General features: G+C 49.6%; 1 protein-coding gene across 7 annotated transcripts in view; it reads right to left on the reverse strand.

The window, feature by feature from the left end:
• Nucleotides 1-15,979, reverse strand: part of MPRIP (myosin phosphatase Rho interacting protein) — a 147,996-nt gene extending 132,017 nt beyond the window's left edge. For 2 of the 7 annotated variants that reach the window (XM_059148721.1, XM_059148717.1), the window contains exon 1: nt 15,296-15,979. In XM_059148721.1, coding sequence (XP_059004704.1) covers nt 15,296-15,418 — 123 coding nt within the window. In that variant the 5' untranslated portion in view covers nt 15,419-15,979. The remainder of the gene's footprint in view (nt 1-15,295) is intronic. The other 5 variants (XM_059148718.1, XM_059148720.1, XM_059148723.1 and 2 more) reach the window with 3 other exon arrangements.
• Between the last annotated feature and the right edge of the window lie 6,522 nt (nt 15,980-22,501).

The raw sequence follows: 22,501 nt of genomic DNA on the forward strand, positions 1-22,501 counted from the left end.
CTTTCCACACGGATGAGGAAAGAAAGGAGTATGTGAAAAATATTTTCTTTAACACATGCCATAAAAAATAAAGTCATAACAAAGACTGTGGTATATCTAAAAGAAGATCTGAGTAACTCCCTGATTTAACACTAAAGACATCAAAATACCTGTACAGTCACTGAACTGAAGGGGCAGGACCTGGTTGAGGAGCACTGTAGTCTTAAAAAGAAGAGGTAATCTTCCTGATGAAAACTTTGAGGGTTGATCCAAATTTCTTCTTAAAAATAAAATGTAGTGAAGGGTGCCTGGATGGCTCAGTTGGCTAGCATCTGACTTTGACTCAGGTCATTATCTCAGGGTTCTGGAATGGAGCCCCACGTTGGGCTCCCCACTCAGCAGGAGTCTGCTTCTCCCTCTCCCTCTGCCCCATTTCTGCTCATGCTCTGTCTCAAATAATAAAATATTTATAGGGGCGCCTGGGTGGCTCAGTGGGTTAAGCCTCTGCCTTCGGCTCAGGTCATGATCTCAGGGTCCTGGGATCGAGCCCCGCATCGGGCTCTCTGCTCAGCAGGGAGCCTGCTTCCTCCTCTCTCTCTGCCTGCCTCTCTGCCTGCATGTAATCTGTCTGTCAAATAAATAAACAAAATCTTTAAAAAAAAAAAAAAAAAAAAAAAAAAAAAAATAAAATATTTATGAATAAATAAATAAATAAAATCTGAACAATCCCAGTTGTGTCACACAGACCTCTGGAGCCTCCAAGATTCCTCTGGATCCCCTCCCCACCCTCTAAGGACACAAGGCCCAACGATCAACTCTGAAATCAAGGAACCCAAACCTCCCTCTCCACCCTGACTTCTGACCCAAGCCCCAGCCCTGCATCTCCAGGGAAAGAGGGAGTGTCATCTGGGCACTGCTATGCTTCCTTCCAACTCACATGTCCAAAGCTCCTGGTCAGGAATGGGGATGGAGCCCTGAATTACTGAGCACCGCTAAGTGAACAGATGAAAGATCAGGAGTATCTTGCCTTCTGGCCACAAAGCTAGTCAGTGACAGAGTGCTAAGGAGACCTGCTGCTAGACCGTCTGTTAGTCCTTGGCTGCCCCTCACTCCCGAATCAGAACCCAGCCCTGTTGCTAGTCTAGTTTCCAAGCTAAAACATTCCAGGCACCTCTGGCCCATCACTACCAGGAGCTACAGACTGCGGTGGTGGAATGTAAGGGCAAAGCGACCTCCTTCTCTAAGCCTCAGATGCCTGTCTGTGCACTCAGAATATAACCTACCCCATACTCTTTACCTTGAGTCCTGACCACATGCTGTGTATCTGCATTTCATTTATTCTTTGGAGACCCAACCCTTGGCGGCAGGACATAAGGGTGAGCCAGTCCTGGAGTGTGCCTGCTGCTATAGAGAGCAGGCACTTGTCCCCAGTGGTCCCCTTATCAAAGGGCAGAAGCCCTTTGCATGTCTGACACCTCACTCCAAGAGGGCTGCCTCTGGCCCCCGCCCGGATTCCGCACCTGCATCAGCTCCATCATGACAGGAGTCCTCCCTGCCTCTCCTATCATGGCCTTCCAGCAAATGGTCCAACTTGAACTAGACCAATGATTTTCAAAGTACAGCCCTTGGGACCCTTTTGGGGGTTCACGAGCCAAAACTACTTTATGCAGTCTTCATTTCCATTCCACACTCTCATGCTCTCCCTAGTGTAGAGCAGGATTTGCTAGAAGCTATGTGACACGACATCACAATGAGTGCAGAAGACAGCAGAATCCCTCTGTCTTTCATGATGACAGATGTTATGGAGATTTTCAAAAAGGTAAAATAGTATGGCTCTTCTTAGCAGATTTATTTTTGTTCTGGAAAAATCATTTTCCAGAATATACCTGTTATTTATGTGAACATGTAATAGGTTTCTTTTATTTTTAAATAGATTAATAAATTTCTTTTTTTTTAATTTATTATTTGACAGAGATCACAAGTAGGCAGAGAGGCAGGCAGAGAGAGAGAGGAGAAAGCAGGCTCCCCGCTGAGCAGAGAGCCTGATGCAGGGCTCGATCCCAGGACCCTGGGATCATGACCTGAGCCAAAGGCAGAGGCTTAACCTACTGAGCCACCCAGGTGTCCCAGATTAATAAATTTCTAAACATTTCTCAGTTTTAATTTCTAACACAACAAACACTACAAATGTAACCCATATAAACAAAAGCCCGTTGAGGGCCTCAATAATCAAGAGCATAAAGGAGTCCCCAAAACAAAAAGTTTGAGAACCACTGACCTAGCCAATCATCCCAGCACCACCTCTGCAAATTGTCAGGTCAGTGACTGGCCCGTCCTGCCCACACACCCCAGCTTCCCTCAGAACTCTGCTCATGCTGTCACTCTGGCTCTCCATCAGCCCAAACACAAAGGAGCCTTCAGGTCCATCTCCAAATCTCTACTCAGACTCCTCTCTCCTCCACAGCACTACCTTAAAAGGCTGCCTATCCCCCACCAGACTTACCACAGTGGCTGTACTACATACAGCATATCTGGAAATGGAATGACTCCCGCATGCACCAGGCAGGGAACCCTTCCTCAGGGTGAGGCAAAGCTCTGCTGAGGAGGGGAGGCCTGGAGAGGGGGCTGGGTTCCACACATGCAACACCCACTATGGGTCCCTGGAGGCCGGCCACTGAGGGAGGCTGAAACACGGGGACGATCAAGCACCTAGAGTGTTCCTTAGGAACCCTGTACGTAGACTGTACACAGATGTGACTTCCGTTCTTTTGCACACATCAAATATTTCATTCTATTAAAAAATATTCACATGGGGGTCAGGGTAAATCAGTGATATTCAACCCATGAAGACAAAGGGAGCTGGTGCTTCAGGGGCCACGGCAGAGTGTTGGGTGGGGCGGAGCTGGGGGGGGCAGTGTCTCACAGGTGGCACCATCCTCTCCTCCCATCCCTCAACATATGTGAGTTCCATGTTCTGTTTCAAGGAGCTCTGTGCTCTACTCCTAAAAAGATAAAATTTGAAAACTGGTATCAGAGTAGTGAACAGGCCAGATCATCTTTTTTCCCTCTAAGTGACCCCAACATCTTTTAGAGGCCCAACAGCTGCAGCTCCCCATGCATCACACCACTGGAGCACCCCAGCGTCTCCCTACATTGTGTGGCTTTTGACTCCTATGCTCCCTCAGCCCCCCTCCCACCAATACGAAAGCCCCCCACTTAGCTCCTTCCTGGCAGCTCCACTCATCTTCCGGTTAGACAGAAACAAGGGATTGAAGCTCAAAGTGGCTCAGCCACCCCTGTGCCCGGGCACAGCGCCTCTACCGCCACCTCAAAGCTGCACACTATGCTTATAAGCCTGAGGGTTGCCCGTAGCCCAGTTCTCCACCCTGGAGTCCTACAAATGAGGAGCTCAGATCTGGGCACCGCCATGGCTTGATGTGCTGATTTGAAACACGGCTCACTAACAGAACAACCACTGGACCTGGATATTCCACTTCTAGGTCTCTACCCAGAACTCAAAGTAAATGTTCAAATAAAATGTGTATGTGAACGTTCATAGCAGCACTATTCACAACAGCCAAAATGTGGAAATAGCATCCAACTGCAGATGAACAGATAATGTAAATGTGCTATGCCATAGACTGGAATATTATTCAGCCATTAAAACAACCAACGAGGTACTAATCCATGCTACAACTGGATGAACTCTGAAAACACACTAAAGAAGCCAGACTAAATGCTACATATTCTAGCTCCATTTTAATGAAACTTCCAGCATAGATAAAGCTGTAAGGACAGGAAAGCAAACTGGTGGTTGCTGAGGACTGGGAGTAGGGCGTCACAGCCCAATAGTTATGGGTATTCCTTCAGGATGATAAAATGTCTTTTTTTTTTTAAGATTTTATTTATTTATTTCACAGACAGAGATCACAAGTAGGCAGAGAGGCAGGCAGAGAGAGAGAGAAAGGAGGAAGCAGGCTCCCTGCTAAGCAGAGAGCCCGATGCAGGGCTCGATCCCAGAACTCTGGGATCATGACCTGAGCCGAAGGCAGAGGCTTTAACCCACTAAGCCACCCAGGCACCCCAATGAAATGTCTTAAACTATAGACCGGTCATGTTTGCACAACACTACGAATGTGATGAATGCAATGGAATTACACACTCTAAAATGGTTAATTTCATGTTCTGTGGATTTCACCTTAAAAAAAAAAAAAAAAGGCCACAAAACCCCCAAACCAAACCCACACGCAGAGCTCCCTAGATCCCAGGCACAGAGAGGGTGAGGGCACACAGCTGATGGCCTGCTCTCCACCCTCCCCCCCACACTTCCCTGCTCAGCCGCCCATGCACCCCCCCTGTGCACACACAAACACACACACGCCCTGCAAGCCCAAACTATGCACAGGGCTCCTCCCGGGGCTGCAACAGCTGGAGGAAGAGGGCGAAAGTGACATTTTAAAAAAGTCTCTTCCCTGTTTGGTCTTGACAAGGAGCCCATGGCCGCGGGATTTTTGGAACATGACGCCATTCGTGGCAAAGGGAGGAATGCTAGAGAATGCGTGGGGACACATTTCTGGGGCTTCGCAAGAAAGCTTTGTAGGAAAAAGTCTCACCCTCTCCCTCAAAAAGCAGTGCCTCCCATTAAGAAACAGGTAGGATGGGAAGGTGCCATGGGAAGGAAAAAAGAGACAGGAAAGCTTCAGTTCAGTTCAGGCCTCGTCCTCTCGCCCCACCCTTCCCAGCACAAACTCACCCTTCCCGCAGGACAGCCCCTGGCTCCTGGACAAGAGGGCCACACACAGCCAGAAATCTAAAGTTCGGGAGGCCCACCTGCCACACTCAGGACAGGACGCAAAAGAGTGGGAGGAGGAGAACTTGTGTCAGACTGGGTTTGCATCCAGCTCTTCCACTTACAGTACTGCCCTTGGGCAAGCTACAGTGCCACTTCACAGCTCAGGTTTCTTATCTCTCCACCTCATAAGGCCACTGTGAATGTAAATGAGTTAACAGCGGCAATTACTGCTAGCTACAAATGCCGCCACAATAAACAATCCCTGAGTACACCTCAATGGCTCCTTCACCTTCGATTTAAGAATAGGAAAACCTCCACATCACAGGAGGCTGCATGACCACCCTAGCTGGTCCAGATCCCCCGAAAAGGACCCTTAAGCTCACAGGCAGTGGGTTTCGAGGCAGGAAACGGGGACAAAGAGTCAGCAGGCTGTTAGCGGAGATGGCATCTGCCTGTTTCAAGAGCTGTCTGCAGGCTTTAGCTAGGAACCACTTCTACCTGTTTAGACCCTAGACATCGGTCTCCTTGGCGAAAGGCTCCCCTCCCTGGAAGCATGTGGGACCTGTAAAGTCTGGGGATAAGCGGGGAGACTGGAAGGAGGAACCTGCTGGCTGAGGTGAATGAATCAACTTGGGGGACCAAAGGGTCAGGACATGCCCCAGCCACATCTCCCACCCACCTGCCCATCAGTTTGGGACAAGACCTGTGCTGCCCTCTACCCTCCAGCTGTTTCACCAGGCCCAGGGCACCAGGACTTTGGTTCCCAGACAACTGTTGCAGGGACGAGCAGGACAGTGCCTTCTCTTAATCCTCTCCTACTTTACTGATGACAACTCAGACACTTCCGTGCAAAGTGACTTCTGGAATCAGGATCTGCCACTGCCATTCACAGGACCTGCACTAGGTACTTCTTGGAGCTTGGCAGGGGCTCAGAGGTGGCTGCTGTGCCGACCACTGCCCTCTGGAGCAGCCCACGGCCTCTAAGGGTAAGTCGTAGGCTAATGGCATCTGGCCTCTTCACTTCAGATCCTCTTCAAATTCTTAAAACCAGTTTCATCTTATTTTTTAAAAAACCCAAACACAAAAATATAGTTCAATCTTTATACTTAAACATGTTCTGAAAGTCAAACCGACCATGGCCTTTCTGATCCCAAGGGGCTACAGTGAGGAAGTTGCTAGGGCGGGGCCAAGCAGCTCAGCAGGAGAGGAGGCAGCCTGGGCTTTTGTTCTGTGGGTGTGGAGGTAGACAAGAAATGGAGCTAGGGGCTCAGCTGTCCCACAGAACCAGGGAGGGGGCGCCCTATGTTGGGGAAAACGAACCCCAATTCCTGAGCGCCCCCCAGGTGGCCCACCATATACAGATCCGGCATCCGCCATTCCTGCACCATCTTCGCCACCATCACAGGCACCCACGACACGGGCATTTTATAGTCCCCAGTTTCCAGAAGAGGGACACAGACGCTGAAACTCTTAAGTGACCTGCTCCATCAGCATAAAAACAGAGCCAGGATGTGAACCCAAATCCGAGCTGAAAGCCCCCGGTGTCGACCATTCCATTCCCTTACATGAGCACATGAAGTGAAAAGTGGGACTGTGTCAGATTTCTAGGTCAGAGCAGGTCCCCAAGTGGAAGACAAATGAACGCCCCAATCCCACTGAGTCCTGAGGCTCCCCACACCCCAGGTCACTCACCAACCCCAGAGCAGAGAAGCTCTGGATGTGGCACCTGGAGACCCAAGAGATGTGGACTCTTTCTCTGGTTCAACTGGGACTCCCAGAAGTTGCTCCCCCGTCCTTTGGCCCCTTTAGCTACTGGCCAGGACCGTTCGGAGGTAAGACACTGTCAGAAGGGGTGCCATACAGCCTCCCTGGTCCGTCTGATAAAAGCAGTGCTTTAGGACCTACAGAGATCAAGGACACAATTACTTCCTGATTCTGAATTCCTTAGGGGAAAAGCAGTGCTTCCTGTTTAGGGCTGTGCCAAAGGTGTGGTCACTGCCAAAGACCAGTAGTCTGTTGAGGGACATGGGGCCCCTAAGGCTGAGAAGATTTTAGATTTTAGGGCCTACAAGATGACCTGTGAAATGTCCTGCCCCACTACCATCCCCACATATACCCCCATGCACCCCTGCTACTAAGGAATCCATTCTCAGGGCAAGGCCCTGTTTCTGATAGCAAAGGTTAACACTTTCAATTTATCAGACACAGGGAGGTCAAAGAGAATTTTGGAAAAACCCGCATTGGCCTTCCTGTGACCGAGGCAGGTCACTGAACTGGGTCTCAGCGGCTCCATCTGTTAATTGAGGACAACCCCTCACCTGCTTAATTACTGGGAGGGGTATCACCCAGCCCTGCAGGCCCCTCCTCCCAGGGCTAGGAAGCAGACGTCCATTACACAGCTTTGATTTTGTTTGCAATAGCCCAGCCTCCTACAGTAACAGTACTAGGTGAACAAGTCCCAGCTGCCTTTCCAAGAGGAGGGAAGACAGACTTCCGGTCTCACAAAGGCCGGCACGGAACGGTATGGAACTAGGTTCTAGTCCCAGCCCCACCGCTGGGCAAATCAGTGACCTCGGACAGGCAGTCCCAGCTCCCTGAACCTCCACCACCCCTTACTACAGGGCCCATGCTGCCACCAGCCCTCCCCAGCTGCCAAGAGCAGAACGAGACAGATCACGGCACACAGCACGTGACGCAGCACAATGGAGGCTCCGGAGGATTCGACGCGCCCATCTGCTCACTCTTGCTGCAAGCTGCCCCAGAGATGGGGCAAGCCACCACCCAGCACAGGGTGCAGACGCCACGCTGAGCATGAGGGCAGAAAGGCGCTGGAAGGGTTACAGGCTCCAGGCAAAAAAGCAGGCTGTGGTTTCATGTGAACTAGGATGACCCTGATGGAGAAAACCAGCAAGTGGTTTGGAAGATTCCGGTTCCAGTCTCCAGAGACAAAATGCCAGCGAATCAACCCACTGGCTCTCTTGCCCCCAAAGGAAGTGATAATATAAAGGGAGCGGTGGGGCTGGGCACTCAGGGCTTCCATGCCAGGGCAGCCGGGAAATCGTCCTCGGATCGTCTCACAGAACTCTACACTGCTAAAACTGGAGGAACCACAAAGTCTCAGGCAGGTTTCAAACCTGTCCCCCTGGCCTTCAGAGATGACTGGGAGTCCCATGGGCAGAAAGCAGAGGTGGCTGAGAGGCCAAGTTCCAGGCTCCAACCTCATGTTACCCAGAACGGTGTCACTTTTTCAGTTTCAGACATGGCATTTCAACATTCTTCAAGGGAAGGCTAAATGATTTAGTTCAAGTCTGAAAACTACTGACCTGGTCCAATTGTGGCATTTCAAATGGGAAAGGGAGGCCTGGAGTGTGAATAGCCAAGCATAAAGGAAAAGCCGGTTTTCTCAGGTTAAATGCTTCTAAATTAGCAGCCAGGGCTCTTCACTGGCTCTTGTGCCTCCTTCCCCCCCAGTCTGAGGATGTTGGCAGTAGGATGCTACCTCTTTCTCGTCTCTTTTCCCTGGTTGCAAGGCTCTCTTCTTTCTTTCAAGACTAAATGGCAGCTTGGGAACAATTTAAAGATAAACATTCCCAGTCAAATTTCTTTATTTCGGCTAAACAGCATCAGGGTTCTAGTAATCAGGAAACAGCCCAAACAAAGGCTATTCCCCACACGACAGGCCATCAGCGCGCTTCCTGGAATATTAATTACCACAAAGGGGGTTTAGTAACCTCCACAGGCCTAGCCAGCACCTTCCATCCATTCCATTAGTAGACCACTCCCTGTAAACAGAATGGGGGCACCAGCTTTATAGGTGGAAAACCAAGACTCAGAGAACATAAGTGACCTTCCTGGGTCACCCTACATGTCTGTGCCAAGAATAGAACATAGGTCTTCGATTGTAGTCCTTCTGTGTGGCAAAGGAAAAAGAACTCGGAAAGAAAGGTCAAGTAGCAGGCTAGAACACAGGGAAAAAAAGCAGCTCGAATACAGCTGCAAAACACTCCCAAACACAAAGGGCTGTGTCAGAATGCAGTCACCGCAGCCAGCAACGTGCCTGGAGGGGGCACGCCAGCCTGCCCCCCCAAGCTCTCACTGGCTCCCTCCAGGACAGGCTCTGCCCGCACCCTCCTTCCTCCTCCTTCTAGAAGGGGAGTGGGGATCAGAGCCACAGAGCCCTCAAGTGCCACTAAAAGGAGTCCGCAAGATGTGACGTTCAAAGAAAGAAGTCCCAAAAGTTGGCAAGAGACACCAAGCAGAGGACACAAACAGGAATAACAGCAGGAGAGAACCATTCCGGGAATCCTCAGAACACAGGCTGTCTGCACGACACCCCCAAGAGGGAGGAAAAACCCTCAAGCACAGCCTTTCCACTCAGCACTCCCCCCACGAGGGTCTCAAAGGCCCCTCGGTGGGCCAGGCTGCTGCAGCTGGAGCAACCCTGTCCCACACGGTGGGTCCTGAGCTCCCAGAGAGTGGCCAGACAGCCTGAAACGAAAGGTGCCGTAAAGGTAAAAGAGTAACTTCTTTACATGTTGAAATGGTATTTTGGATATGTGAGGTTGAACAAGATATAATTAAAACTTATTTCATCTATTTCTTTTTACTTTTCTAATGTAGCAAGTAGGTAATTTTTAATTACATATGTGGGTCACGTTATAGTCCTATTGTACAGGGCTGGTCTAACCCATAGGCCAAATCTAGCCCCAGGATTTTTTTTTTTAAGGTCCTAAAAGCAAGGACAGTTTTTATGTTTCTACATGATTATGTAAGTACCTTCACGAACTCCTGGATTTTGGCCTACAAACCCTAAAGCTTTTACGATCTGGCCCTTTAAGAAAGAACTGGTCAATCCCCTGGTCTAGACTGTAAAAACAATCAGATATTCACTCTAATGGCACCAGGAGCAGAGGGCAGTTTTGGGATGCGTACGTGTGTGAGTGATTCTTGCACACTCATTTTTAAAAATTGAGGTAGGAGTCCCATGGCATAAAATTAACCATTTTAAAGTGAACAAGTCAATGATGGTTAGTACATTCACAGTGTTACACAACTAGCTTCTCTACCTAGTTTTTAGACATCTCATCACCCCCTCAAAGAAAACCCCGATCTCATTTGCAGGAACTTCTCCCGTACCCCTAAAAACCCTGGTAATCACTAATCTGCCTTCCATTTCCATGGCTCTACCTATTCTGGACATTTCACATAAATGCAACCGTACAATGCGTCATCTCCGTGCCTGATTCTTTCACTTAACACGTGTCTGAGGTTCCGTCATATTGTAGGATGGTTGGTACTTCATTCCTCTTTTTCTAAGTGAGTATTCTGTGATATGGATATACCACAGTCTGTTTATTCATTCATCCACTGATGGCTATTTGGGTTGCTGCTACCTTTTGGCTATTATGAATAGTACTATTACAAACATGCACAAATATGCTTGTTTGAATACTTGTTCCCAATTATTTTGGATATACATTAGGAGTGGAATTACTGGGTCATATGGTAATTCTTTTGAAGAAATGCCAAACTGTTTTCCACAGTGGCTGCACCATTTTCCATTCCCATGAGCAATGTGTGAGGGTTCTAATTTCTCCACATCCACATCAACACTTACGACCTTCCCTTTTTTAAAACAACCCTTCTAGAGGGTGTGAAGTAAATAACTCACCCTCATCTTTATCTGCACTTCCCTAATGACAAATGATACTGACCATCTTTTCCTGTGCTTGTTGGCCGTTTGTAAGGTCTGGGATTTCTGACATAGCCCCTGCCAAACCATCCACCAATGTGCACATAAATTATAAATCTCAAAGGGGTGGGCATGAAATCTGCCCACTGCTTATGGGATAAATGTCAAGTGAAGTAAAGAACTTCCACGCCCTAGACCTTCTAAGAGGGTCACAGGGAAAGTAAAGGGAAAGTCGATGAAATGATTCACAGAAACCAAGTCCTGACCCACCCACCTCTGTGCCTGGGACTCTCACCCCAAGACCCCAAGCAGCCCTAGCAGTGGAGAGCCGCACAGCCAGGGGCACAATTAGACCGAGAGGTCTGAGAGGAGATGCAGGAAGACTAGAAGAGCCCTGCAGAAACCAAGACCAAACTCCTCATTCTTCAGATGGGAAAATCAAGGCCTGAGGAGAGAGAACAACCCAGCCAAGATCCCACAACAGAATAGCAGTAGAAGGAACTAGAACTTAAGTTCAGATGCAGTGACTCCTTCCACAAAAGACATATCTAAAGTCCTATAAGTTGGCAGGAGGAGGACGTATCACGGGAGCAATTCCCACCACGGACCGCAGAAGCCCACCCTGGAGATGGGATGAGGACCTGGGAGCCAAAGACCCTGGGCTCCAGACCTGCTCCCACTGACTGCCAACCCCTGATTCACCTCCCTTCCCCATCTGCTCCCCCTCATTTCACTCTATGTGGCCTCCTGAGTGACTGACTACACTGACTCCCATGACTTCAGAATTCCTACCGCGCCCACACCCCCCACCTAGCTCTAACCACCTGCTTGCCTGAGCCAGTGATTCCACCTAAGGACCAAACTAAACCTCCAACTCCACGGGGTCAAAGTCACTGTATTAATTTTGTCTCCTCCCCACTCCATAAACCTACTCCTTATCTGTTATTCTCAGTCTTTGCTGAAGGTACCCAGGTCTCCTCAATCCCCACCTCCAAGCAACCACCAATACCCTGTCCTTAGTGTCTCATGACTCCTTCCATCCTGGCCGACAGTGACCTGGAGAAGACCTTTACTATCATTTACCTGGACTATCTTACAGCTTCTAGTTTTATGCCAAAATTATTTTTCTAAGACAAAACTCTGATGCGTTAGAAAGTTAAGCATAAAAAGAACTACAAGGGAATTACAAAAGTGAGGGAATAGTTTATAATCTTGAAAAAAACACCTTCATAAGCTTTAGATTAAAACTACAAACTAAAAAAGAAACATGGAAATTTAACTGCATTCTTTTTTAAAACTACCATATGAAAAAGAAATGACCATACATAACATTAGAATGGACACCGTGGGAGAAACTATGCACAATATAGGACAGGTTCAGATTGAGATCTAGAGCAGGGGTCGGCAAACTGGAGCATACAGGCCGAACCCTACCAGCTGCCTGTCTCTGTAACTCTGTAAATACGGTTTTCTCAAAAACAGCTACACTCATAAGTTTACGTATTGTCTAAAGTGGCTTTGCACGATGGCTTTTATGCTACAATGGCAAAGTTGTGTAGCTGCCACAAAGATCATATGGCCCACATGGCTGAAATATTTACTATCTGGCCTTTTAGGGAGAAAGTTGGTGGACGCCTGACCTAGAGTGTAGACGGAAAGCTCCTACAGACCAGCTGGAGTCAGGGCGGGGGCGAAAGAAATTAACCCAACAGAAAAACAGGCACACAGTATGAATGGGCAGTCCACACAAGAAACAAAACATATACCATAAATATTGTAAAAAGAGGCTTAGCCTCATTGGTAATTAGGAAAATTATTAAAGAATTAAATCATCTGATAATATCCAATCCTGGCAATGCTATGACACAGCCTTTTTTGGAAGGCAATTTAGTGATATCTGTAAAAAAAAATTCAATGTGCTTAATGTTAACCCAGCCATTCTATTTTTAACTATCTGCCCCCAGAGAAATACTTGCATTTGTGCACGCACACACTCACCCAAAAGCATTTAGAAAACTGTTCGCTGAAGCATTCGCTGTTTGTAACAGCAGTACCCAGAAGTAACCTTGCTGTCCATCAATAAGGGAATGGTTAAATGGTACATCCCCGATGGCACTATTTGGAATACGTATATGTCGCACCATGAAAAGAGCTGTAAGACATATCATTAAGCAGGAAAAAAATATGCTGCAGAGCAAATACAAATATAGTTTGGGTTAAGTAAAGGTTTTAACTGTGTATTCGAGTCCATACGCATGTAGAGAAATGCACAGGACTGAAGGATACACGCCTTAAAGAGGGGGTGGCCTCAATGATTGCTGATCTATCTTCCAGCCTTGAAGGGCTAAAATAAGCTCAGGGCAGGGAGGGGTAGCAGGAAGCAGGGCCTTGGGGGAGAGTGATGGGAACCAATTGGCTGAGGTTTTCTAATGGAGCCAGAGGATGAAGAGTAAGGCTGGGGGAGGCCGGATGCAGAGAGCAGCAGCTAAAGCTGTTGGCAACAGCCCTGAGTCTCCCTCCTTCTCTTTTCAAGAGCAGTTTCTTCCTGAAAGATCCCAGGAGGTAGAGGGCTGGCCTAATCTCTCCCAGCACAAATAACCCCACTCATTATTTCAGAAACTACCATCCCAGTTGTGCCCTGAAGGACTCAAGCCTGTTTAAAATCCACAATTCAAATGTGAATAAAGTTGAAGAGTAAAGTGCTTTAAATCTGCAACACTCTCTTGATCCAATTAATAATCAACAGATTTTTTTAAAGAAAATTTAACAGATCCGACTCAAATATGGAGATGCCATTTGTTTATCTAAGCCTAAGAATCAGAAAACGGTTCTTATGAGGTGTAAATATCCAATCTACCAATTTTAGCAGTTGCCTGGAATAACCAGGAAACTCAGAACAACGCTTGCCAAGCCCATAAACTTCCTATATCCAAGTTTACCATTCTGTGGGTGATTTTGTTTGTTTGTTAAATTGTAAGAGAAAAGTTTAATAAGATACCAGTCCTTGCTTTTCAAAGGGTGAGAGAGGTAAACCAGAAAAGGAAAAGAAACTATATAAAGGGAAAGCAACTTACTCAAGGTCACACAGCTGAAAGTGACAGTGAAGACAAAAGACCTCCTGACTCCTGGTCCAAGGCCCTCATCACCACATAAACTGCCCCCCACCCCAAGGCATCCAGTTGAACAGAGAGAGTGTCCCTGAAAAGCCCAACCCAGAACACTTTAAGTTCTACTCTTCCCAAACTGACCTGGTCCTTCATCCCAAAAATCTGTGACTGTAGCCTCAAGTGTTCGGTTAAGCTTTTGGTTTTAGATGAAAGGAGTTTTTTTTCTTGGGTCTCAGGGAAAGACACCATGTCTCGTGCCATAACCCCTGCCCTGCCAACCTACTCTGGTCTGCCATGTAAACAATTCAAATCCTGTACTTAAGTAGCATTAAAAACAGCGGGGCCTACAGTTCAAAGCAATGTTTTCCATCTAAGGGGTTCTTCTGCAAAAGGAGTGGCCACAACTAGGTCACACTGGACTGGAATGTGAAGGGAGCTCCCCTGGTCTCATGGCATGGGGTGGGGGGGCAACCACGCTCTGAAGAAGACTGAGACTGGGGGAGAGGAAAAGAGGGGCCACAGACACATCCCAAGTGGTGGTAGACAAGGCTTGTTCAGGAAATCCAAGGAATCAGCATAGCCCAAGGGCCTGCAAGTGTTCCAGATAATCCTTGGGATCCTGAGGATTCTCTGGAATACTGGGGGCTCAGGGAGCAACCAGTACAGAGGTTCCCAAAGGGCAGTGGGGACTGCAGTCCAACTTCTTAGGGAGCTGTTAACAATATAAATTCCTTCATCTCCTGTATCACTCCAGGAATGGGGCCCCAGGACTCTGTATTTTTAGCCTGTGACTCTGATGCAGGTTTGGGAGCCACTAAACTAGTCCAAAGTGCTCATATGACAGATAAGGCCAGGAGAAGTGAACACACTTTCCCAAAGGCCCGCAGGTCTCCTTATTCCTTACCAAGCGACCAGAGAGCTGGGAGAAAGGGTGGGGAGAACAGCCCCCATCTCTCCCAGCAACAAAAAGGCCTCCAGGTTAAGTTCAAGAGCAAGACCCTCCTCCCCCCACTTCAGGACCATTCCCCTCTCCCATCACTGACAGTGACAATGATTTGGAAAAGGCCCGCCGGGTCTGTCCAGAGGGAAGCCCACAGTCCACCCAGACAATCCTGCTCCCTTGGCCATTCTGGGTGGACAAGTCTAAGTCGGGTCCTAAAACGGACTCTATGGGGGGCTACTGCGAAGCAGCAAGCAATCCCCAAGCGCTTTGTTCCTCCTAAGAAAAACCAGGCATTTTTGAGTCACCCAAAAAGCATGAATCACACGGTAGGGCTATGGGAACGGGAAAGGATGTTATTTTTCGGCATACTTGAGGATTTTCCCTTTGTCCCGGCTCTATCAATACACTTCCCGCTCCCCCCCCCCCCATCTCCATCCTCACTACCCTCCCCAGGACTCACGTACATTTTTTCTGCTCCGTTTTTATTTTCCCTGGGAGCCTTCAGAGGCACCCCCACCCCCGCCCGCCTGGGGAACTGGATAACGTCCGCTCTCCTCTCCACAGCAGGACGGTGGTCTCACGGGCGTCAGAACTGGGGGGACGCGGCCAGCGCCCCGGGAGAGGCACTCTTGCCCTACTCGGACGACGGCTTGCAACACCTAGCGGGGCGACTGCGCGCCGGGAAACTTCCAGCCCGAGGGGGCCGCCGGGGGTCGGGGGCCGCCCGGCCCGGGACCCGGGTCTCCACCTCCCGATCGGCCCCAGGACCCCCGCCCGCTCACCTGCGTCAAGTCCTCGTCGTTGAGGAGATGCGATTCGCGGGGCTTAAAGCAGTTCTGACACTTGCTCTTGTTGAAGATGTTGGCCTGGAATTTCCTGCACGGGTTCTCCTTGGCCGCCGACATGGTCGGCGCGGCAGCGGCACAGGCCCGGCGGCCCGGCCCGGCCCGGCGCGCGCTCCGCGGCGGACGGCGGACGGCGGCTGGCGGGCGGGCGGCGGCACCATGCACGGCAGGCCCGGGGCGGGCTCAAGCCGGGCTCAGCGCGGACGCCGCGGCATGCCCCCGCCGGCCGGCCGCCTCACAGCCGGGCCGCGGACGCAGGCCCGGCCGCGGCCGGAGCGCGCCCCCGGCGGTCAGGGCGGCCTCACGGACGCCGGGATGCGGGCCGGGCCTCTCCTCGCACGACGGAGCGGCGCTGCACGGCGCGCCGGGGCACCTCGGCGCCGAGCCCCGCGCCCGGGCCCTCACACAGCGCGCGGTCCCCGCCGCCCGCCAGCACAGCCGCCGACCGGCCGCCGCGGGCCCATGGACGCGGCCTCCCGGGCCCGCTGCCTCCCCGCGCTCCGACCCGGTTCTCAGGCGCCGGGTCGCTGCCGGTCCCCGGGGTCCGTCCGCGCCGCCACCGCTGCCCTCGGCGCCCAGCGGCCGCAGCAAATGGTAGCGGAGCGCCTCGCGCACTCCCGGGGCGGGGCGGGGCGGGCGGGCGCGCGGGCGGGCAGGCGGGCGGGGGAGGAGGGAGCGATAGGGGCAGCGCGCAGGGCGGGGCCGCGCCCTCCGCGCGATCGGCAGCCCTTCCGGCCAATGGGAGGGGCGCGCTCCGGCTAACAAAGGAAACCTTTGACCAATGGAAATCGGGGGCGGGGACAAAGGGCAGCCGGGCGCAAGGTAACTTGTGTAGGCGAAAGAAGGTGGGGGCGCCGGGATGGGACATTCAGGTTTGGTGGACTGGCGCCGAAGCTGGCTGGGTCCTGACAGCTGCAGGGGCTGGGGCGGGGGCCCGTGAGGGAGGGGGCGGAGCCGACCTGCAGGCTGGCTCTACAAACCTCTGGCTCCCAACCTTGCCTTCCTGCGCATTGTCCGGACACCTGAGCCCAGCTCTGAGCGGATTCACTTAGCACCTACTGTGTGCCAGCCCCGCCCTCAGCCCCCGCGAGGCAGTGGTCATAGCATTATTAATAGGGACTAGATACTGTTCCGAGAGCTTGATATTCATCAGCTCGTTAAAGTTTCACAGCCTCTCCATCATCATCCTCATTTTACATATGAGGAAACTGAGGCTCAGAAAAGTTAAGAAATAAGAGGTAGAGTTTCAAGGGATGACTAAGAGAAGTCAGCCTTGAAGAGCTGTCACTTCTATTATGGGAGATTAGTGAAGGCTGACTTAATGCCAGGTACTGAGCTAGGCATTCTTTCCCCCATTATGTGTTTGAGGAAATGAAGGCTCACACTCCTGAAGTAATTTGTGCAGGAGGGGCCGAAATGTCAATCCAGTCCTCTGCCGTCCAGTCTCATGGTCAAAAAACCGCCTGGAGAAGACTGTAAAGGACATACAGGCAGAAGATTCAGGAGCCCAGAAAGGGGAAAATGCACTTCCTGGGGAAATTAGGGGTGGCTTCAAGGAGGAGGGGAAACCTAAGCATATGATGAGAGGTTGCCACGGGCTGGAGGTGGAGATTAGAAGAAGAAGGAGCAGGATAAAGGAGGTCATAGGGATTCATGGGGCCAGATCTCCCAGGGCCTTGGATTCCAAGCTCCGGAGCGTAAATGTCACTCTGCTGGCAGCCAGGAGTAGACCACGGGAGTTTTTAAACAGTGGGGTGAGCTAACTCAGCCCTCACAGAAGAGGTGACATTGAAGCATGTGTTAACAGCAGCGACAGCAGCTGTTGCTTAGAGAATGGGAAGGTTTTAGGAGAAGGAGCAAATGCTTCCAGAGCTGTGTACTTTTCCACTGATCATCTGGTGAATATCCCAGGGAGGTAGATTTCAACTTAGTGTGAGAAAATGCTTTCCTCCAAAGCAAGCTGAAAGAAGGTGGATCAAAGTCCTGTGGCAGCCTAAGGGGGAAGCCCAGCTCCACCCCTGCTAGCTCTGTGGCCTTGGGCAAGTCCTTCACCTGCCTGCTGCCTCAGTTACCTCATCTACAAAATTGGCATGATTATATGGTTGTTGTGAGCATTACATGATATAATACTTGTGAAATATTTTGCATGATGTGGCCAGATGTTAATTGGTGAATCCAGGCAAAGAGTGTTTATTACACTGTTCTTATAACTTTTCTGTTGGTTTAAGTTTTTGCAAAATAAAAAAGTGCATATGTAGCAGAGGAGACAGACCATTCTTGCCTGCACAGAGTACTCAGAAACTGATACCAACCATGGCCTCTGAGGAGGGGTGCTGGGTGGTTGAGAGGTGACCTACTTTTAATCTTCACTGTAAACCTTTTTGTTCCTCTTGGATTTGGTATCGTGTGCATGTATACTTTGTTTTAAAATAAGTTTTTAAAGTCCTATCCATGCCTCAAAGCCAACTCAAAGGCCATTTCCCTTAAGAAAATGCTTGGCATGATCTGCTCAAGTCAGTGGACACATCCGGCACCTGCCCTGATCAGGAAGGGTCCCCGGCTGGGGGCATAAAGAAGCCTTTGATTCAGGCCTGCCCAGAAAGAGCTCACACTTGAGCAAGTGGAGACAAACAGAAACAGGAGGCAAACAGACAAATTCATTCCAGGGTGTTATGGGGATCCAGACAAGGGCGCTCAGCTCCATATGCAGCTTATGGGAGGGGTACTTAGAGGAGGCAGTGCCAGGGCTGGTTCCCAAGCTGAAGAAGACCCTGCTAGGAGAAGGTAGAGGGAAGGCATTCCAGACCGAAGAAGCACCACGAGCTCAGGGCCTTTGAAAGCAAAGGGTGTGTCCATGCATAGAAGCACCTCGACATTACTGGGTCGTGCAGGGAAAGAGGAGTAGCAAACAGTGAGACCCAAGGTTTAGCACCTGCTCTATGAATACCTCTTGTGACACATTAAAGCTCGGCCTCCTCAGGGAGACAGGCGGTGGTGGTGGTGTTTTGTTTCTCGTTATTACTATTTTATATCCATTTTACAGAAAGCACACATGAGGCTCAGGACATTTGAAGAATGTGGCTGTGGTCACAATATAGACCCTCTCAATAAGGATTCAAGCCCACACAGGTTGACGCAATTAGCACAGGGACCATTAAATGAAATTTTTAGATTGAGCACTTAAGTAGGGGCTGTTGGCCTGGAGACCGAGTCAGAGGTGGAGGACTGGAAACATAGCAGGCCAGGAAACTACTCTAAGCCTAGAAAGTAGAGACAGTAGGGGCCTGAACTAAGCCCGATCAGAATGACTTTGGGAAAAATTTAAGAGTTGAAATAAGTGTATTTAACCATTCATTGTGCTGCACTCCAAAATTTTATGACTAGACTCTGAGCACGATGAGGGCAGGGCCAGATCTTGGCCACTGCTGCATTTCCTGGGCTAACTTCAGTACCTATCACATAGTAGGTGCTCACAAAGCACATACCGAGTGAATGAATGAAAACTTACTCTGCTGTCTTGTATTGTCACATATCCCATCCTGGGTTATAAAACCCACGCAAGGGGCACATGGGTGGCTCAGTGGGTTAAAGCCTCTGCTTTCAGCTCAGGTCATGATCCCAGGGTCCTGGGATCGAGCCCCACATTAGGTTCTCTGCTCCGCGGGGAGACTGCTTCCTCCTCTCTCTCTCTCTGCCTGCCTCTCTGCCTACTTGTGATCTCTGTCTGTCAAATAAATAAATAAAATCTTTAAAAAAATAAAATAAAACCCACGCAAACAGGATCTGTGTCATATATAGCCTCGACTTCCATTTCCAGGAGCCTAGAAGAGCACTTTGCACAAGGCCAATTACTCAGTGTAAATGTGTAAACAATGATCAGGCTGTACATTTAAGATTTGCTCAATTTGTTGTATACATCTCAGTGTATAATGTACATCTCAAAGAAGCAATAACCAAAGGAGCAAGCAAGCAAAGACCTCTTGAGGGGGCCCCAAAGGCAGGTTAGTCCTGCTGTGTGCATGACATCCTAGGAGGGAGCAGAACACACACACACAGAGAGTCTTCTCCCCCATCAAGCTCTAGAACCTCCCTCACACACACAAACACAAACACAGAAATACCCACTATTGGAACCCTATCACCACAGGTCAGGCTGGTCTGTCCTTGAACTGAATACTGATAGAACCTGTGCAGTCTGTGTCTGGCTTTTTCACCCTCAGCGGGAGGTTTGGGAGATGCTCCCATGCTGTGGTGTTGTGGCAAGTGTCAGCCCTCCAGGCTTCCTCACTGCTGCCCCGTGGTCTGTTGTGTGGCTCTGCTATGGTCCATGAAGCCATGTTCTTCTGGATGGCCACCGGGGAGGTTTCCAGTTGGGGACAATATGAAGAAAGCTTTTAGGGACATCCTGTGCATGCCTTTCGGCAGATGTAACTGCTCACTTCTGTTGGGGACAGAATCCACACAGATAGCTGTGTGGATTGGTTTCAGGTTTTTGGTTTTTTTTTTAAAGATTTTTTTTAATTTTATTTGACAGAGAGAGATCACAAGTAGGCAGAGAGAGAGGGAGGAGGAAGCAGGCTCCCTGCTGAGCAGAGAGCCAGATGCAAGGCTTGATCCCATGACCTGAGCCAGAGGCAGAGGCTTTAACCCACTGAGCCAGCCAGGCACCCCTGGTTTCAGGTTTAACTCAACAGACAACTGCCAAACAGCTTCCAACCTGGGAGCTAGCTCTCCTCTCTCCCCCTTTCTCCTAACATTGATAATAAGATTTACCTGGGGGAACGCATTAACTCTGCAGCTTACCAGGGCCCTCCCATGGAAATTCTGAAGCAGTGTATCTGTTGGAGCTCAGGAATCTGTTTTTTTAAAGTGTGGCCTTTCTTTTCTCTAGGTCAGTTTTGGAAACGGTGGATGGTGCCATGTTTCTCAAATCCTGCAGGATTTAAAAAATACCTACTCTGAGCCTTCATCCCCAGATATTCTGATTTAATCAGAATCGGTGGGGGGGGCGGGCATCCCAGTGTCCATTCGGGGGCACAGTGGAGAGGAAAAGCCTTGAAGCTCAGCCAGACCTGGGCAAGTCTCAGTAGAGGTCATGTCCCAGGTGGGTGTTGCTGCATTAACCTTCTTCCACCCCACAACGCCCACCCACCCCAGAACTAGTGGCTTAACCATTTCATTGGCTGTCAGGGTTCTGTGGGCTCCCTGGGCTCAGCGAGCAGTTCTGCTGGTCTTGCCTGGGAGGTGTTTCTCGCAAGTGCAGTCAGATGGTGACCAGGCTGGGTCCCCTGGAGGAGTGAGTGTAAACCCCAAACCAGGCCATCTGAGCCACTCCCATCTCTTCTAGTCTCCCAGCCTCCTCTCTCCCCCAAGGTCTTTCCCCATGTCTTCAGGGCCATCCCTGGGTGCCCCAAAGTGTTCCAAGAGGGAAGAAGTAGAAGCTCTCAGTTATCTTCAAGACTCAGCCTGGCACTGGTACACCATCACGTCTGTGTCCTATTAGTCAGCATAAGATTGCCCCAGACTTGTGGGAGGAAACCACACGAGGGCGTGAATCCCAGGAGATGTGGTTCACTGGGGCCATCTTTGAGACTCGCTACCACAAATAGTGTCTACTTCATAGGGTTACTATGAAGACTGAAAAAATTAATATACGTGACGTGTTCAGAATGATGCCTGAGACACAGTAAGTGCTTAAAAACTATCGGCATCTTTTATTATGCCTGCAACCCCTATGCTGGGGTGGGCAATTTTTTTCTGTACAGAGCCAGACAGTGAATGTTTTAGGCTTTGAAGGCTACACTGCTCAACTCTATCATTGGCCCATGGAGGCATTCACAAACAAAACTTAAATGAAGGAGTACGGCTCTGTTCCAAGAAAACTGTATTTACAGTACCCAATGGTAGACCAGATTTGTCCATCTCTCGTGGCTCCCCTCTTGTTCTGGTGCTTGAGCACCCCTGTCCTGGCCAGTCTTTCAGAAGAGTCAGTCTTCCTGGTCTTGGTCTAGCCCCTGACAGTCATCGTGTCAGCTGTGACCATGGAGCCCTGACAGCCTGCCGGCTCTGTGCTGGGTGCTGGGGACCCATGGCGTATCACTTCACTAAACCCAACCAGCACCATTTGAAATTAGCTCTGGCATTGCCAAATGGTGCCTAGTAGGGGGCTTTTTACTCTTGTCCCATCCTCCATCAGTCTCCCCAAAGCCACCCCAAATGAACATACGCTTGAATTCAAATGGTACAATGCAGCTTCGACAAAAGCCCCCTGGTCCTTCCCTGACTACCACGTGGGATTCACATTACTCCCAGTTTACAGAAGTGTTACTTCTCTATTGCGGGCACCCAATGACAACAGTCCTCAGATATGTACTGGGAGAGATGGCCAGACATTGGACCTACAAAGTCTACCACAAGGGCAATTTAGTCATTTTATTAAAATTTTAAATATGCACACCCTTTGACCTAATGATTCTACTTCTAGAAAGATAGCTTGTGGAATTACTCATGTAGACACACAAAGATATGGTCTGTACAAGGATGTTCACTGCATCATTGTTCTTAAGAGTGGTAGGTTGGAGATGTTCCAACTCTCCACCATTAAAGGATCAGATAAATAAATTATGGTTCTTTGATACAGGGGAGTGCCACCAAGCTATTAAGGAATGAGAGAGTTTTGAAGTTGCCAACCGTCTGCAAAATATGGCGAAGTTTAAATGCTAGTGAGAAAATGGTGTATACAGTCGTAGCTCATTCCTGTTTTAAGGTTATGTGTGTCTGCAGTATACATAGTATCAACACAGAAAAGGTCCAGAGGCACATACACCAAACCACTGACATTAACCATGGGAGATAAAAGCTATCGCTTTATATGATCTGTAAAAAAATTTTTTTAAGGATTTAATTTATTTATTTGACAGAGAGAGACACAGCAAGAGAGGGAACACAGTAGAGGGAGTGGGAGAGGGAGAAGCAGGCTCCCTACACAGGGAGCCCATGTGGGGCTCAATCCTAGGACCCTGGGATCATGATGTGAGCCGAAGGCAGATGATTAACCCACTGAGCCACTCAGGCACCCCTGTAAAAACTTTTAAAACAAACTTTTGGCTTTTTACTAATATAGAGAGAGTGTACATTGAAGGC

The sequence above is a fragment of the Mustela lutreola genome, chromosome 15 (genome assembly GCF_030435805.1).
Source record: "Mustela lutreola isolate mMusLut2 chromosome 15, mMusLut2.pri, whole genome shotgun sequence".
Classification (NCBI taxonomy): Eukaryota; Metazoa; Chordata; class Mammalia; order Carnivora; family Mustelidae; genus Mustela; species Mustela lutreola.